Here is an 18066-nt window from a genome sequence, read left to right as displayed (position 1 = left end):
TCTGAAAGCAGGCACTGATTTTGTTTAAACAGTCTTTCATGTCTAAATATCCACTGTCACTATGCAAAAATGATTTGTACTCTAACATAGAAAGCAGGAACTTTGCCTCCATGCACCAGAGGTTGACATTATATATATATCAAAGGTTTAGACAATCATGAATATGTGGTTATAAATTCATGAAATTAAATAATACACTATCAAATTTATATAATATAATTTAAGGCTACAATGTGAAATGTTTTTCCTTTGTGCCATATTTACACTCGACCCTACATAATGACTAAATGGAAGTATTTATATTTGGAAAGCTGCTCTTCGATAGGGTTCAGCAGTGTCTGCTCCATCGAGACATTATTTCAATCACTCCGTCTGATAAAGATGTTTCAGCTGGACAGTCTGAGTCAGACTGGAATGAAGTCCTGAGATACCCTTGACACCAGAATTAGATGGGGCTGCACTGGTGAATTATTGCTGTCCTTGACAAACTATGGGCCTAACAGGTAATCCCAGAGACAATAGCAGAAGTGCTTGACTGTAGTGCCGCACGGTAATTTAAACCAAGTCAACCATGGCAGAAGTGCAGAAGTTCAGGCTAAGGACTGGTCAGGCTGTGATTGTTCAGGACAGTTGAGCGAGTTAGTGGAGAGTGTGTTTGAAAAGCGGGTGTGTGCCGCTTGGCTGGCTATGGATGGATATGGAACTGAAAGTGAGGATGGTCGGCAGAATATTCTGGAGTTAAAGGGTGGGAGTTACGCTGGACAGTGACCATGTCAGTTGAAGAAGCACCCTTAGAGGTCACGGTATTCTCATGCATAATTTCAGGTTGGGTAAAAGGAAATGAAGCATAATTATATAATTTTTTATTGTGTTATGACTTCACAATTGCAGTTAAACAATAAGAAAAGCCAGGCACAAATCCAACAATTGGCCTGATCATGAATATAATGTTATACATTTTTTGGGAGTTTTGGAATCCTCAGTGGTTTTTAACATCAGTCTGTGGAGATGTTAGCAAGAAAGAAAGCTGCAATGGTAATAACAACAATGGATGACATAAAATATAAAGCATTCAAATTTAAATTCAAGAGAAAGTTAGTTTTGTGACTTGGAACAAAAATCAAGGCAGCAGTCATGCATGAGCAGGCAGAGAGAAGCCGGGTGATGTAAATGGGAATGGTACTAACCAGGACACACTGCTATGTTGCAGAGTTTGGTTTGACTCTTGGGGTGTCCACAACCCATGACCCCGCGTCCGTTCACGCACTTCCTGGTTCGTGTCCGGGAACCCCGCCCACAGGTCACAGAGCACAGACTCCATGACGACCACGCCTCCCACAGCCCATGCACTGAAAATACCCACAAATACACGAACAACGCAGGGGATGAGGAATGAGGAAGGGGGGGGGACAAAGGAAAGAAAGGAGGGATTGGATCACCCCATTGCAGGCAAGAGGGTTGGAGAATGAAAGAAACATGAGATAGGAAATGAATCTGCGCATATTTTCAAAAAAATTAAAAAATATTGACAGTCTGACCACCAAAAAAAACATTCCATTTACATAGGAACAGAAAAACGAAAAATGAGGCAATACTTATGTTGGAATAATATGTAGGTTAGGAATGGAGATTGGCATCTCAAGTCATGCAGTTTGAGTCACGACAAGGACATGAATATGAAATACCTTCCTTTGTTAACCAGGGCTCCATGGCAGGGGGTGCCCCAAACAATATTCTGATGTTAAATTAATGTACGAGTCATGATAATTCCAAAAAATACACATTTAATCCAGCTCATTCCCATCTCACAAGCCCCTTTACCCATGTCACAATGTCAATGTATGACTCAGCATGACTGGTCAGCAGCCACATGATCAGAGTACACCATACAACCATCAAATTTCATTTACGTGTGAACAGTGTTGCATGTGGCACACATATTAACATTCAACACTTCCCAACAAAAGAAGGCTTCAGATTTAGATCACTTTATATCTGAGCCATCGAGTTTCATCATCCAGTGGTAGGTCTAAGCGAGGGCAGTAACGACTAGCAGCAGGACAGAGACAAGCCACACGATGAACAATGACAGTCCAGGCTTGCTGCACGGTTTCATCTCCACCAGGGTTCCGTCTCCCTTTGTGCCTGGAATTTGGCATGCAATCAGAACAAACTTAAGTCACCTGAAATCAAATGATTCCTCAGATGTCAGCCAAAGTTCTGAGTATTTTATTCACTGAAGTTATTAACATAACTTAGAAAGTGCTGCTCTGAAGTGTGTAAAAGTGTCCAAGAAAGGGGAGCCACTGGAAGCACAGGAGCTTTGGCTTTGGACAGATGTTAGAGGCGGTCCCTCATCCTCCAAAGATCATGTCTCCTATATCTATCTATATCTATTTATCTATCTATACACATAATTATCTGGATATGACTGAATAAACAGGTTACAGAAAAACATTTAATAAGGTTCAAATAAGGTTTTAGAGATTCTGAACAAGCAAAAGATGGATGATTTATTATCTGTCCATAACTACATAAACCTAAATATGTGGGATTAACAAGTTTGTCATAGTGTGGATGGAAACAGCTCCCAAGCAAAGGAGGAAGTCTTTTTGAAAATGCAAATGTTCTTTAAAAGACCAGAGGAGATTAAGCTACATTGAAAGAGAAGGGAAAAAGAGAGAGGAGTACATTTGGCAAGATGTTGAAAGAAGACAGAAAGGAAGACCCTGGAGAGGGAAAAGGCAGAGGGAGGAGGAGATTTAGAGACAGCAGGATGGAGATTGCTAGGCTAGTCCTGTGTTGCACAAAGCTAAATAAACCATGGTGCTAAATAATTAATTGTACTCTGCGAAGGAATGCTCAGAGGGGAGCGAGAGAGAAAAGAGAAAGAGAAAATACAGATAAATGGAGAGGTGGTAAATAGTGAGATATTAAAAATACGTGGCATCAATAGTTCTTTGTTTCTTTGCAAATTGGCTATTTAAATTGCAAGCGTGAGAGAGACATGGATTTGAATGAAATGTTTTTTATGAAGTAAAAGTGAGTGGGTCTCACAGAACTCAGTAGAAGTGTACCTGAAGAAACACTTAGATTATATGACATGTCCAGCTGATGACCATGTATAATCCTCACCAAGGGATGGATATCCAGCCATAAACAAAGCAGCAGAGGGCAGTTATATCAAATATACCATCTCCTCCAACACCTGCAACCACATTAACATAATACAGCATGTCTCCAACAATTCTATTTAAAGGGACTCTGTTGGCTTCGGCGCTGCCGTCGCAGAGGGAGGTGGAAAAGAGCGTGTTTACAACAGCGTGTGCAGGTGAAAATAATGAAATTACAAATTGATTTGTGCTAATAAAGCCGCAACGTGACAGATATTTGTGACAGCCGGTCACAAAGAATCAAGTTCATGAACTCCAAAAACCTGAAAATATGTCTGAGACGTCCATGCTTAACATGTTATTTAATTATACGCACACTCACATGCATACACACACACACACACACACTCATGATGCATAATGAGGTCGTATAACTTCTACATGTCTTTAAACTACTTATCTGGGGTTATATCACAGCATGGTTGAATTATTTAAAAGCGTGTGAGGTTGTGTACGTGAGAAAGTTTATGTCTTCGCCATCTCCACAATTATGCCATGACATCTTGACATTATCCTTCTAGACATCCTTAATCGCTCGCTCGAGTGATTGCTGAAAGTGTGGGGAAGTGTTTGACTATGCAATGACCCAGACATATTGTATTCACAATGCACCTTTGTTCCGCTCCATATTTTAAATGTCACCACATCGAAGGTAAACGAGAAGTGGCTAAATAGAAGAGAGGTCGGGCTGTTTCATTTTACACGCCGTAAACTTCAGGGCATATTAAGCAGGAAAAATAAATAAATGAAAAAGGTAATTTCCCGACCAATTAATGGCGAGTTTGCTTTGTCAAGAACCAGACTATTATTAAAATTGATTATCTATATCACCTTAATTTAAGAGGCTTAATCCAATAAAAAATATGAGAAAATAAATGTCAATTTTTACTTCATTGGATTTCTGTCAAAGGTATTTTTCTTTCATATTTTATCATTTGTTCAGACACATATATAGGCATGCACAAAAATACGCTAAAATATATTTTCATTCACAACAACACGCCAATGTTCACTCTCCCCATCTTAGGACATGCCAAGTATGAAGGTGTTTGTTTACCTCATTATTTGTGGTTGCAGTGAATGCATATGAAACCGAATGAGCGTGAAAGAGAACTTGCAGATCGCTCAAATAATTTGACATGATGAGCAATCATGTTCTGCAGACGTTTATGCATGTTCTCGTGTTTTACATGTAATTTTAGGAAAATTCATTTCAGAAAAGCCAACGATTGTGTTATGTGTTATTCATTGGCATCAGATTTCAAATTATATTGATTATTATTTTTAGTTAAGCATAAGTCACTGCATTCATGATTAATGTATTTGGGTTTCTGCTAGATGGTTGCCTTTGACCTCCTTGTTTTGATGGACAAGAGGAAGACAGAGCTTGATTCAGCAGTAAAGAGAAATAATGCAAGGATTTACAATCCAGCACAAAATAAGTTTAAATTAAACAAACAACAAAATGGTTATTTGAAATAAAATCTTTAACAACATATTTGAACATTTTAATGCATCTCTGCTGCACTCCCAGTGAGCATAAATTTAGTCACACAGCAACTAATATTCCGTCAAGCAACTGCAGATGATATTAATATCGACTCTGAATGGAAAATGAGGCACTTAGACATACAAATCGTGTTGGAGCATTTGCATAAAAACAAGATTAGCATATGCACCAACAGGGAAGGAGAATGTTCCTCTCCCGTTTCGTGTTGTTGTTCATAGCATCAGTAAACACTGACTGACTCATAACTCACACATGACAGAATAATGATGTAATACAATGTTCACACTGATATATATTTCACAGAAAACCTTTAGAAAACATAAATAGACGTATGGAAGATGCAGATGGAACACAAAAAAATGTGCGATACAGTTATGGTTCACACAGGTATGCATTGATGTAATGGCACTTCAGTCAAATCAACAACCACTGCTTATGTCAGCACGTACGCACGCACACACACACACAGCATGATCACTACACTTGAATGTGACAAATACACGTATTCTTGCTGGGCTGACACAATACCCAGAATGCGCAGTGGCACAGCACTCTATAGAAAACCTGAACTCTCCTGTTATGTTTCCTGAGCCACTGTGCGTACAGATAGTCAGCAAATCAGGATGAGGCTTATGGAGCCATGCTATAAAAGCGCTTCATTAACTCTTAGGTAACAGAAACTGGCTTAACAGACTGAAATACACTGACATGTGGAGCAGTGGCTCTCCCTTCGTTCTGAGTTATTCATCCTTATTAAGTTACAGGCTCTGGTTTTTCATTTAATAGTCCAATATGACTGCATTAGATTGGCTGTGTTCAGAGGATATTGGTGCAAATTTCTACACTTGAAAAATAATCTAATAATTCACAACCTGAATTTTAAACACATGGAACAATTCCATGCAAAATTAGTATTTTAATAAAGCTGTGGAAGAATTGTTTTCACAAATCTAAGTGATTTTTATTCAAACTTAATTTTATCACATTCATCTAATGTGATTTTCCTAAAACTAAACTATTTTACAATGAGCGTTCAAAAAACAGAACACAATTATATGGAATTGACTCAATTTTACATTTTACACAAAAAACTTTTCAACAGAACTGAAATGGTCAGAATGAAGGTTAAAACATATTTAATTAAATAAACATAAAAATGAAAATTAATAAACCAATGTCTCAATGAATACGTCTTAACTGCATAATTGTGTCAGATTAGGCATTTTAACACACACATACACAGACAAACAGCGACACAGACTAAATCTGAAATGATTTGGCAGACGATGCATTTCTTAACCAAGAAAGGCAGAGTGATTCAGGCCCATTAGCAGTCGATGGGTTCCAACTATATCCAGATCAACAGATCAGCAGGATCTAATACATCAGCTGCTATTAGCTTATTACAGATATACAAGTACTGACATTTACATTGACCGATAAGTAACAAGAAATGTCAGTAAAGAAAGGCCAAAGACATTTAATTGAGAGACTGTCTCTATTACTTAATGTCTGTCAAATGTGTGTGTGGCTGTGTTTCCATAACTGTTTAATGGACCGTCTTGGCCACAAATTTGAAGTTGAAGTTCCCGGACTATGTACATCCAGATTTATACTGATAGTAAATAAAGATCTCTAAAATATTGAGCCTCTTTAAATGCTCTGTTGAAGTGCCAAATCTCATTCCGCAATCACCAAATAGATAAGAAGTCCGTAGACTGGATTACCTATCTTGATGTCCCAGCTAGTGATTGTAGCCCACATTTAAATATGGCTATAACTCCTCCATTCGTTAAGGTCCTTTTTATTAAGTTTTGGTATATTTACTCTTAAATTAACATTTCACAGTGTTACATGAACATGATTGATATTCCAACTAGATACTGCAGTAACCGCATGGCTCGTTACACGCTTGGAACAATGCACCTTTTGCTTAGGCAATTAGTCGAAACTATTCTTAACACTCTCCTAAAACAGCCAATATTATATCGGTCAGACCAATCTTTGATTGAGATGTGGGCCTTCTTTGATTGTACAATATACATTCAAGCATTACCTTCTTGCATCATTGTGTACAGTGCACTTCCAGAATACTAGGTTACTTGCAGTGCCAGTTATTAAGCTCATCTCCAGTGGAACAATTTTCTTGCCTTTGTCCGGGAGGCACACACCTTTTCCCAGACGAAAAGGTAGGTTTATTAGATTGTAGCCTAATCCCCACCCTTACATTTTTCTACAATAAACTTCAACTGCTTCATTTAACTTTCCATGATACACTGACATCCTCTTTTCATCTCTCTCCCATTCTCTCCACATTCCTACCCTGACTTTACCTCTTGCACAGGTCCTCATAGATCATGGATTGGATGTACAACAATATTACTGTTGCCTTACATTATTATTATGTATGACCAGACCAGGATGACTAGAACAGAAGTGATCTCAAATGTCTAGCTTTGTGCAGCTAGGAAAAATGGCCTTGCTGGTTTTCTTTATGCTCATACCATTTTTGCTGAATACAATTAATTAAATATTATATTGATCTACCATTGCATCTCAAATGACATGATACAATTTCATACAAGGCAAAGCTTACGCGTAGTTATTATCATTTTGGATGTTTTCCTTGTTTGTCACTGTTCTATAAGCATTCAACAATTTGCAACATGAACCAGTGGCCCTGAATTTAGTTTATGTTACCAAGCAGCCGGGGGGGGGGGGGGGGGGGGTTCAATAAACATACCTGAGCCAGTGATCCCATGGTCACCTTGACAGGCAGTTGTATTATTGCACATACGTGTTTCCCTCAGGGCACCGCTGCACAGAGTCCCATAGGGAGACGAAACACATGATCGAGTCCTCACTTGCCAGCCTTGGCCACATGTGAGGGAACACACGCTCCACTGTGACCACTCCTCTGCTGCAGGGTCACCTGAAGAAGAGGTTACCTATCAATGATTTTGATTGCAAGAACAAAACATCCAAGCCAAATGCAGGATTTGTTTTAATCATCGTCAAAAATGGGGTGTTGTTGCTCTTTGTCGTTTGTTATTCAAATGTTGCTTTGTCTCTGTCATTTTCTCTTTCACAAGGAGTTCAAATGAAATGCATTTGTTTGATATCCTTTTCAATTTGAATATGAAAATCAAAACTATTCTATTCTAATGACCTCAGAAAAGGCTAGGAATCTTACAGCTGATCAGATTGTTTCTTTTTTTGTAATGCTGTTTTAATTTTTCTTACTTCTCTCTCAATTTCTTTTGCGGACCAGGGGTTAATTAAATTAAAAAGAAGAATATGATCTAACCACTAAACTTTTATGCTCTTTCAATAACTATTAAATAATTATTACACCACTATCTACTCACCATAAGTTGTGGCCCGCAATAATTTCTTCTGTCCTTCATGTTCACGTTTTTTTCTTTCAAAAAATTCCAAGTTCTTGTCTTTTAATCCAGGGTTCTTGGTCTGTATGTGCCAAAGCAGTTTTCTAGCTTATTGCCTCGTTTTCTAGCTTATCTCCAAATATTATGCAGAGTAGCTCACTTGGTGACTGAGTCACCTGTTGATAAACCCTTGTTGAAGTATGACTCTTGGTTTATATGTTAAAATAGTATAAGTTTTTTTTCCTGGAGGTCATCGGCTCCTCTTCCGGCTCCTTAGTCGGCCTTTTCCCTCCTGTAAAAAAGCTCTCCAAATGCTGTAAACCATTTAATGTTTGGTATAAATCTTGATTTAATATTTATACGGGTGAGAACGATGGTATTAATAGAATTGAACTTTGTAACACATGTGCTCTTTGTTTTAAACTTTAGTGTGACTAAGTTCTTCAGTCAAATGTGAAGCATTTGGTTTTCTTGCAGTTATACTCATAAAACTAAAAACTGCGAGCCACGAGTCATTTCCCATGTTTCCCCTCTCTCTAAAATGTTTATACGTAGTGTCCTTTCACGTGGCAAATGAGGAAATCAAATTAATTGCATGTCAGTTAATCGCATTACATCTACATTAACATGCCATGAGTCAGGGCTTAAGCGCATCACACGCGCCTGGAGGAACGCGAGATTGGGGAAAACGAGGAAGAGTAGAAAAGAGGAGACAAGACAGAGCCAAGGGTTTCCCTCCTGGTAGGGATGCTCTCCTCTACACAGTGGTAGTTCGTGTGTGTGTGTGTGTCTCACATTAGTGGATGACCTGTTCTAACATTGGTTTAGCAGCCACAATTCAACATCATGCGTGTATAAGCCAGTTTCCTCATATATAAATAACACTTTTGAAATGTTTAATTTATCATATCATAAAAAATACAATCGTTTTTCTGGTCCTATTAATAATGTAAGATTGCACTCACACACAGTTTTCACATTTTCTATTTTTGGCCATATATTGGAGATTCCATGACGTTTAGCAGTTCCAAAACGTAAACATGTATAAATATTTATATTGAACCCCGTAGTTCAGTCACACATTCAACCTGTAAAGTTTAAGTTGGCTGCATTGGTTTGAAGATTTTTACCTAACACACACACACACACACACCACTCACCTGTCTGTGCCTGAAACACACCTGGCTGGTCAGCTGATCGTGGTCTTTGGGTCTTCACCTTCAGATCGTCATCATCATATGGGTCTAGAAAATACAAAGACACACATGAAACCATTGACCAGCTGTTCAAGGATGCCTGGTTTTGTTTATTACATGCTATTGTACTGCAGAATACAGGTGGTCACCTTTGAAAGGACACTTATATTGATACTTTCCACAACATAGGCAGACACACAACAGAATGTCAAGTGGGCAATATACTCTCAGGAAGCCGGGACAAAGTCAATTCTGAATGGCTGAGTAGGTTAAGATGGGCAAACATGAAATGTCAGTGGTCCTGAAATACAATGTGACAGTATTCATGATGAGAAAAACTGGAAATGTAGCTGTAAGCTGATTAGAACTGGAATATCAAAGAGGATTTTTTAATAATAGAAACATTAAATCATGTTGCATATCTAAGGCTGTTTTATCCCTAATGATACAACCGTATGCAGGTCTGAGTGCAGACTGTTCTGATTCATTCAAGTTTCAGCCACAAAGACTTCAGCAACTTTTTTTGGCAGCAGAAACAACCTTTGATTTGGCTGATCTTCACTTGGGAAACATTTCCCTCCCTCTGGGAGGCAGCTGGATTTACACACAGATGCATCCAGCAAATACATGGTACATGATGCACACAAAAGCACACACACACACGGTAAAATATTTCAACAGCAGAATCAATCTAATAATTATATTTGTGTGGTGTCTAGATTATATTTGCAGCCAGCCACAGCCCCAGGCGAAAGAAACACCAAATATTTAATATATGCAGGTTCTGGTTTCACTAGATTCATGAAAATAGCATAAATTAGCAAATGTCACAGCTTCAATGCTGTATTGTTTCAAAATAGCATAGTGTTGAATCCATTGCAACACACACGCACACACAGAATGGAGACAGAAGACAAGGTTAAAGGTGCCAGAACAGAGTAGCCTAGAAACACCCACACATGTAGCTGCAGGTTGTGTAGTAATATTATACATCGCAATCATTAAACCTTGTGCCAGGATATATCCTGATCCTATATCCTGGTACGACGATAACGCCATTCATCCTCCTAAACAATCGATAGCCATCAGGTGAACGCAAGGATGAGAAATTGCACAAACAAAACTTGTACAAAAAGTGAACCTTTCACCCACGCAACTACTTACCTTTGCAGTACCATCGTAACTCTCTCACTCTAACTTCGCCGTGAAGAATTTGCCCAATCACAGCTCATCAATGAGCAGAGGGGGCTCCTCAGACAGTGGTTATCACAACAGCAGAAAATTGGAATATTGAAGGGGAACGGTGCCTTTTTTTTGCTGAGACACAGTGGTCAGTGATGCAGGACAGATAAGACAAGAGTAGACTGCATTTTTAATCACACTTTATCTCCCTTGTATTTTCAGAATCTCTTTACTTCTGCTTCTCTGTATTCTAGCTCTGCTTCACAGGAGAGGATTTAGATGGACAAGCAGTGTGACACCATCAAAAGCAAAGATCAATATGGATAAACCACTTGGGAGCAGTGACCTTTGAGAGCTCCCACCATGTTGTTAAATGTACTGGATTGGACTTTAATCCTGATACACTTCATCAATTGTTACACCATGTCTCATCTCTATTTTATTTACACATCCAGCTGTTTCTATTTTTCAACTATAGATGACAGCATCACTTCAATCCAATCCAGAATGATTTCAATAATCCCGACTGGTTTGGCGCATGAGTGGAGATTTGATATTTTCATGAAGTTGAAGGTTAGTGTATCTAAAATAAATTTCAGTAGACTGAAATGTGGAGAGAATGTAACCTTAAATTAAGGCCTGACCTGTGATGTGGTGTAAAAATACTGAATGGTGTTAAATTAATAGTGAAAACAAAAAGAGTTGGTCCAGTCACAAAACATAAAACAGACAGTAGCAGAATGTTGGATCAGGATTTGATCACAGATATAACAGAATAGCTAATTGTTGTGGTGGCTACCTTATGTGAGCTATTGCTTTCTTTGATCTCATTTACATTTATTTTCCTATTTCTCATTTGATGTAACAAAACAATTATGATAAAATGAAAACACATCAGTAACATTGCACCGGCATCCACTATTTATTTATAATTGTGGAGCTGTTTCTGATTCACTGCAGACAAACAACGTGGATTCTCTAGTTGGGGTAACAGCTTTTACTTCTTAGCACCATTTTCCATGTCGGAATGAAACTTCAAAACAGCGATAATACTTGAATTCAACTAGTCGCATTCCACCTTTTGGTTTCGGCTATTTTCTCAACAGACAAGTAGTTGATAATGTAACCTGCTGAAGGGTCAATTCACAGCATGCTGACAGTAGACATCAGATCCCCAACGCCATTCAATGAGCAGTGGTTGTCCGGACCTAGATTAACCAAGCATATCGGACAACAAAATACCCAGACACTTGCAATGACACACACACACACCGAGTATCACACACGAAAGAAAGTAAATTTGGCTGATAAATGAATGTCTTGCAGTAAAGTGCCTCTGAGCCCATACAAAGCAGCAGGCTGTTGAAGAGGATTGGGGCAGAGCCAGTTAGAGCCACAGGCTCCTTTGTTAGACTGAGCCGGGATTTAAGCCTGTTGGGAAGACCGTGTGTGTGTGTGCGTGTGCGCGTGTGTGTGAGAGCACATATGGTGATATGGTAAAACAGCTGTTTTAAATAAATAACTAATACAAAAACAGTGGCATGAAAATTGTATATTTCTTGATGTTGAGTGCAGGCAGCTTTTTCAGTGCAACATATACAGTGTGATTAAATACACACGCTTCTCTTGAAACACACAAACACACACAGTTACTTCACAGCCGTATATCAAATCTGAGCTTATGGCTCTCTGGTGATGTCCATTTACTCCGGGGTCCATCTGGGGGAGCCTAGACTGATAGAAACAGACTTTAATGGACTTTTTATAAGCTAGTGGGCAGACAGACCCACTCCATCTCTCTCTCTCTCTCTCTCTCTCTGCAGCAGATATGATGCCAGTAGAACCAGGTGGCTGCAGGACAGCGTCCGCCTGACAATAGGCTCCTCAAGGTCATTTTTGTGCCTTCGAAATGGATTCAGAATCTCGTTTTCTGAGCCCCAAAGGCGGTCTGGTGTTTTTGTCTCACATCTACACAGATGCACAATCTCATATATACAGACAGATCAACACAAGCTCGGGTATATTTTCAAGATGCTGAAATTGACTTCGTTTCGTTTCACTTTCATTCTCAATCTTAAATTGCCATTTTTCTCTCATTTTTCTTTCCCTTATTAGATATTTTCAAATCTTCCAACCACCACCACACGCCTCCCCCTCCACCAACCATCACTTCTCTTTCAGCCTTTCTTTCATTCCATTCCATAACAAGGTGAGAATTTTGATGGATTTCCCATCAGGTAGACTTTGTGAAAAACCTGAAAAGCTACAATCAACAAGGAATCAGTTCAGTGATGGTCAGGGACCCAAAATGACAACAGGAGAATAGACGGATAGGGAATTTCAGTTTGTATTTTGACTGAGGCAACACGGGTGACAGGAATGAACTTGATTGCGTGCAGGGAGGAGAAGGCTCTGAAATGACAGATGTTTATGAAAGAATACTCTAAGAATTAATAAAAATAAACTTGGGAATTGTCAGAATTCGTGAGGATAGGAGGGTAAATCAGAGTTGTGGTTTTCTTTTTCTAAAGAAGAATAAACAACAATAAATACAAATTCTGCATTGCTGTGGAGATGTTTGACATCCCTGATATTAACAGAATCCTTTGTTAGGCGGCATGGTGGCATAGTAGGTTTTTCTGTTGCCTCACAGTCAGAAGGATGAAGGTTTGAGTCCTTTTTGTGCATAATTTATATGTTTTCCCTGTGCATGGGTTCTTTCCGGGTTCCGGCTTGCTCCCACCTCCAAAAACATATAATTTAGGTGAATTGATCACCCCGAATTGTCCGTAGGTGGGAATGTGTGCATAAGTGGTTGTCTGTCTGTGTGTGTGTGGCGCCGCTGGCGAGGAATCCGGGGTGTACCCTGCCTCTCCCTTGTTGTCAGCTGGGATGCGCTCCAGCAGACCCGTAACCCATAAAAGTGGATAAAGCAGCTATAGACGACACAATTAAAGTTGTCTCAAGGAAATGGATCCTTTGCTAAATTATCACACCTTGAATCATCAAAATAAGACTCCTAGATTTCTGCACAGTTACTCGAGATGAAGCAGAAGTCTGTGCGGTTGTACATGTGCATAAATCTGCACAAATCTGCATGTCATAGCTTGCAGGCATTTCAATGTGAGCGACATCACTGAGACAGACGTGATGTGAAGCATTTCTTCTCCAGCTAATTGTTAGAGGGGTGATCGAAATTAAATTAAATAAATGACATAATGATTTCTAAAGAAATATATTTGCCTTCTCTGGCACATTTTGTATGCTTTGGTTCCAACTTTTACAACACTTACTTATGAGGAGAAAATAAAGATTCAGTGTTCCATCGGGAAGGGGATTTGTCGCACTTCACTATTATTCCTACTGGTATGTAATACTAGACCGAATATCAGTATGCCTTGCACTACTATAAAATATTTTTTCAGTATGTCCCCATGGGAGGCAAACCCCTCACCTCTTCAGTGTGAGAACCAACACTGAGCTGCATGGTACTGGGCGTCTTTTTTTTCTCTCCTTCTAGGAAAGAAAATGTTGTTTTACTGTACAACAGAAAGCTTTTGTTGTTCTTGTATTTCAGTCGGTCTGTGTGTATTTCATATTTCCTCTTGCTTTTGATGATGATGAATATATTTATTAGATAGAATGTTAGAGCAGTACAATTACAGTCAAATACACTGTCTAAGAGGAGCATCTCAAGAAAGCCCTTGCGGTCTTGTTTCCGTTGAAAGTCTTTAGTACATAAATCATCGACATGTAACAATACCAATAAAAATAAAAATAAATTACTCCATTGATGCTAAATAACAATAAATTAAAAAAAACACATAATATGTACATTTTCATCATTGACTTGCCTCATCGTTGACCCATTTATGTGTTGATTTACTCCAACGTCCAAAACAAGGAACAATTAACTTTTCAAATGACTGTTATGAGTGTGTCGATCATACTAGTTTTTAATATGAGACAACTAAGGACACACAAATAAAGACACATCCTCATATGCTTATTTGTTTGTGTAAAATAGAGTTTGTTAATGCATGAAATATAAATTGCAGTGATTTGCAAAAACAATTTAAAATACATAATAAATAAAACGAAATATTTAGCAAATATCTATGACAATTCGAATTTCATCACAAACCCACTGAGGCCCTTTCAAGTCTGAAATCTGTGTGAAGAAGCTCTTACCTGTTTTTGGAGGTTACCAAGTAAGGAAAACCCCCAGAAGGCATCTCTGACACGATGCTCAGTCTCAGATTTTTTTTTTGCGTAAATACAATCAGCATGAAAACGAGTTTAATTTTTTTTTGCAGAATTCTAATGTCTCTGTGATCATAAATATTAAAAAGATGTCTTTGAGACAGCTGGCAGTGAGAGAGACACAATCCGTTTAACTTTTCCATCAACATATTGCATTGTTATCACAATCCACACTTGCAATGGGAAAAATAATAGACCACATGCACTATCACATTATGCTGTGTTCCCACATTATCATCCTAATCAACATTTTTCTCGTAATTGATAGGTAGGTGTACGGACCCTCATGTTTAACAGACTGAGAATGAGCATTTATACATTTATGTTCCTCATCTGAGCTGAGGACCAGTAAAATAATTTCTAAATGACACAATGGAAAACTTCAACTGCGAAGGGAACTGTGACATTATGAGTCATCTCCCATTTCACATTTCTTATATGGGTTGTAGCCCAAATATCAATTTCTGTGACAACCACATCTAATATCCAACAATCCCAATTACCTTTTTCCTGAGGTTGTCGTTTACTGAATATCTCACCAGTTCACTACTTTGCTTGTCTCTATACCCACCATCAGTCTCACTATCCATAAGTCTTTCTCCAGATTTTCCTGCGTCAGCTGAATGTCACACTGATTAATCACTTGATTACTTCTAGCCCATAGTCATATTGATTAACTTTGATACATGATGGGTTTCTGGTTGATTCCAGAGAAAGTAAGGACTCTCTTTTGCAAACTTCTAATGGTAGCAAGTCATGATCGAGGCAAGTTGTCAAGGATTTAACATAAAAGGTTGTCCATGTTTCGAGCATCTCGGAGATCGCATAACACTGAGCGGCAAAGATCGCTGAGCATCACAGAGGAAGAGAGAAGGATTTTTGAACAGACAGTTACAAAATCCCACCAGGGGGGTAGCAAAGAAGTCACAGAGACATATAGCAGCTTCAAGCTATGCAAATCTTGAAAGTGACAAGACTGTTTAAAGTTGAATCTGAATCTTGAATCTGAACATTTCATCAACTTTTATTTTATCACTTTGGAAAACCTCTCGGTTTGCAGTGCAGTACTACATCCCCAGGAACATTCATGAACCACTATTGCCTTATGTAATTGTCTAAGTCAACATCGTCACTTGAAGGCAGCACTCAATATTCAACACAACACCAAGCACAGACAAGTCAACATTGGCAATATAATACTAGCTCTATCGCCACCTACATAGGTGGTGCCTGCTGGAGCAGGGGAAATGAAAACGCAGAGATAAATGGAAAGGAAAGATTAATCCCTGCACAAGACAAGTCCGGCTTCCATTTTAGTTACACGGATAACTGCCTATATGTGTATGGAAGTTTGTAAAGTCTTGCCTGTCATGAGGACCAGCAGCATTGAAAGAGCACATGACGGAAAACATTAAAATACATATGGGGCAGGAAAGACAGGAAAGAGAAGAGCATTGCTATTTAAGCTCAAATAAAGTTGTGAGATGTGAAGAGCGTAGAAACTCTAAACAGCTGCACTTATGAGTTGAAATATTGAATGTAATATAATGACACTTGCTTAACGACATACACACAAGCACACTGTGAAATTGTAATGTGCGATTTCCATAGATGATTGTGTATCTTGTGTCTGTCACATTTAATTTGATCAGTGGGTACATGATATTATGGCATCAGCTTTTAAAAATGTCTGGGGTGTTAGTGTCAACCCCCTGGGCTGTCTAAGCATTACTGACATGAGGTTGATATGAAACAGACCCAATGTCCAAGCGAGCTATCATGAACTAATAGCCTCTGCTACACTTCATCAAATTCAAAAGCTGTGTGCATGCAAGTGCTTCTATTCCTCTATCTATGGGTACTTTGCACATACACCATTGTGTGTGCCTGCTTCTGTGTGTGCATGTGCACCTAGGGAAAGGGTAATGAGGACCGCTGGGGCTCGTTTAAACAACCAAGGTTCACTAGCGGAGAAGTGAGCTGCTCTGCTTTCCTCTCCGGAATGGGGCAAAAAGAGTGCAGCTCCGGCGCTTCCTATTCTCATAATCTGTAGCCAGTGTCACATCGGCAGTTAGCCACATGCATGACAATGCTACAGCAGGATCAGTACCACCCATGGAACAGAAATACATTTTATGAGAGATGGGTGTCCTGTATTTACACTCGTGTGACATCCGGTTCCACGTTTACTTACAGTAACTGCAAATAATGTGGCTGAAATCTAAAAAGGAGGGAGTTTTACCTTGTTATTGTCACTTTACCAAGTGGATTATCCTGCAGAATATACATATATATGTATGTAAATATAAATGGAGCCTTTGCACAGAGACACACAAGAGGCACACCCGCACAGTAGTCTCATCTCATTGATTTCCCACTGGCCAGCCAACTGCTTAGACTCCTTTGTGTTGACAGGTTAACTCATGAGGCCTGCTAGATGCTCATGCACAGAGGGGGCTATCCTACAACCTTTAGGGTACCCTCTGAAGTATGTATTGACCACATAGAGAAAAGCCTGTCACTGTTTGCTTGTGTGTGCATGTGCATGTGCTCGTATTACATATGAGTAAATAAATACCTGTTGGTGTTTACAATATGCATCTGTGCTTAAATGTGTGTTTTTGTGTGATTGTTTGTAAAAATGGCTGCAAATTAAATCCATTTAAACAATGACCTCCTCCTCAATCATTATGTAAAATGTTTTACCTGTAAGAGAGTTGTGGAGGTGCTGGAGCTGATCATGGTAGATTTTTCATCATAAAGCGGTGGTGTCCCCATATATATATATAGTCGGGGCAGCATCACCCTGAGGGTCATTGTGCAACCCTCTCTTGCTGGCTTGCAGTGTGCACATAGATGGACCCTAAACGACTAGTGGCTTGGAACCTAGCATCTTCTTGCTATGATGAAATAACATGAGTAAGTCCACTCCTGTCCCCTACACGTGTTTTATTAATTAATCACATTGTCAAAGGTCCGCAGTTTGGCCCTCGTGACACATTTTTAAAGGCAAGTGGAGCCTGTCTAACATTTAATTCCAGTAAATTACCGTCACACTGTTACTTGTGCCAGTTCAACACCCCAGAGGCAACCCCACAGGTCTGGCAGAGCAACAAGATAATGAGAGGAATGAGATAGAGTGGCAGAGTGGTAGAAAGTGGGAAAAAGAGCGAGGGATGTGACTGTATCTATGCGTGCACTTTTGCCTCCATCTATCAATTAAAGTCTTAAGATGCCAGACCTTTCATCTTGGCAACAAAGAAACAGCTTATATGTTGAGCATTAAAAATTCCAAACTCAGGGAACAGAGGGGTGCTGTGAGGTCAGAGATGGCAAGAGAGAGAAAAGATCTGTCT

General features: G+C 39.1%; 1 protein-coding gene across 1 annotated transcript in view; it reads right to left on the bottom strand.

Annotated features, from left to right (window-relative positions):
• LOC137915673 (adhesion G protein-coupled receptor B2-like) overlaps positions 1-18066 on the bottom strand; it is a 71231-nt gene that overhangs the window by 40861 nt on the left and 12304 nt on the right. The window contains exons 2-4 of the mRNA XM_068758819.1: positions 9230-9313; positions 7427-7615; positions 1188-1349 (exon numbers count right to left, since the gene is read on the bottom strand). Of these exons, the coding sequence (XP_068614920.1) occupies positions 1188-1349; positions 7427-7615; positions 9230-9313 (435 nt within the window). The remainder of the gene's footprint in view (positions 1-1187; positions 1350-7426; positions 7616-9229; positions 9314-18066) is intronic.

The sequence above is a fragment of the Brachionichthys hirsutus genome, unplaced genomic scaffold, assembly GCF_040956055.1.
Source record: "Brachionichthys hirsutus isolate HB-005 unplaced genomic scaffold, CSIRO-AGI_Bhir_v1 contig_518, whole genome shotgun sequence".
NCBI lineage: Eukaryota > Metazoa > Chordata > Actinopteri > Lophiiformes > Brachionichthyidae > Brachionichthys > Brachionichthys hirsutus.
The sequence above is the reverse complement of the archived record's forward strand: the minus strand, read 5'-3'. Positions and strand labels throughout refer to the sequence as shown.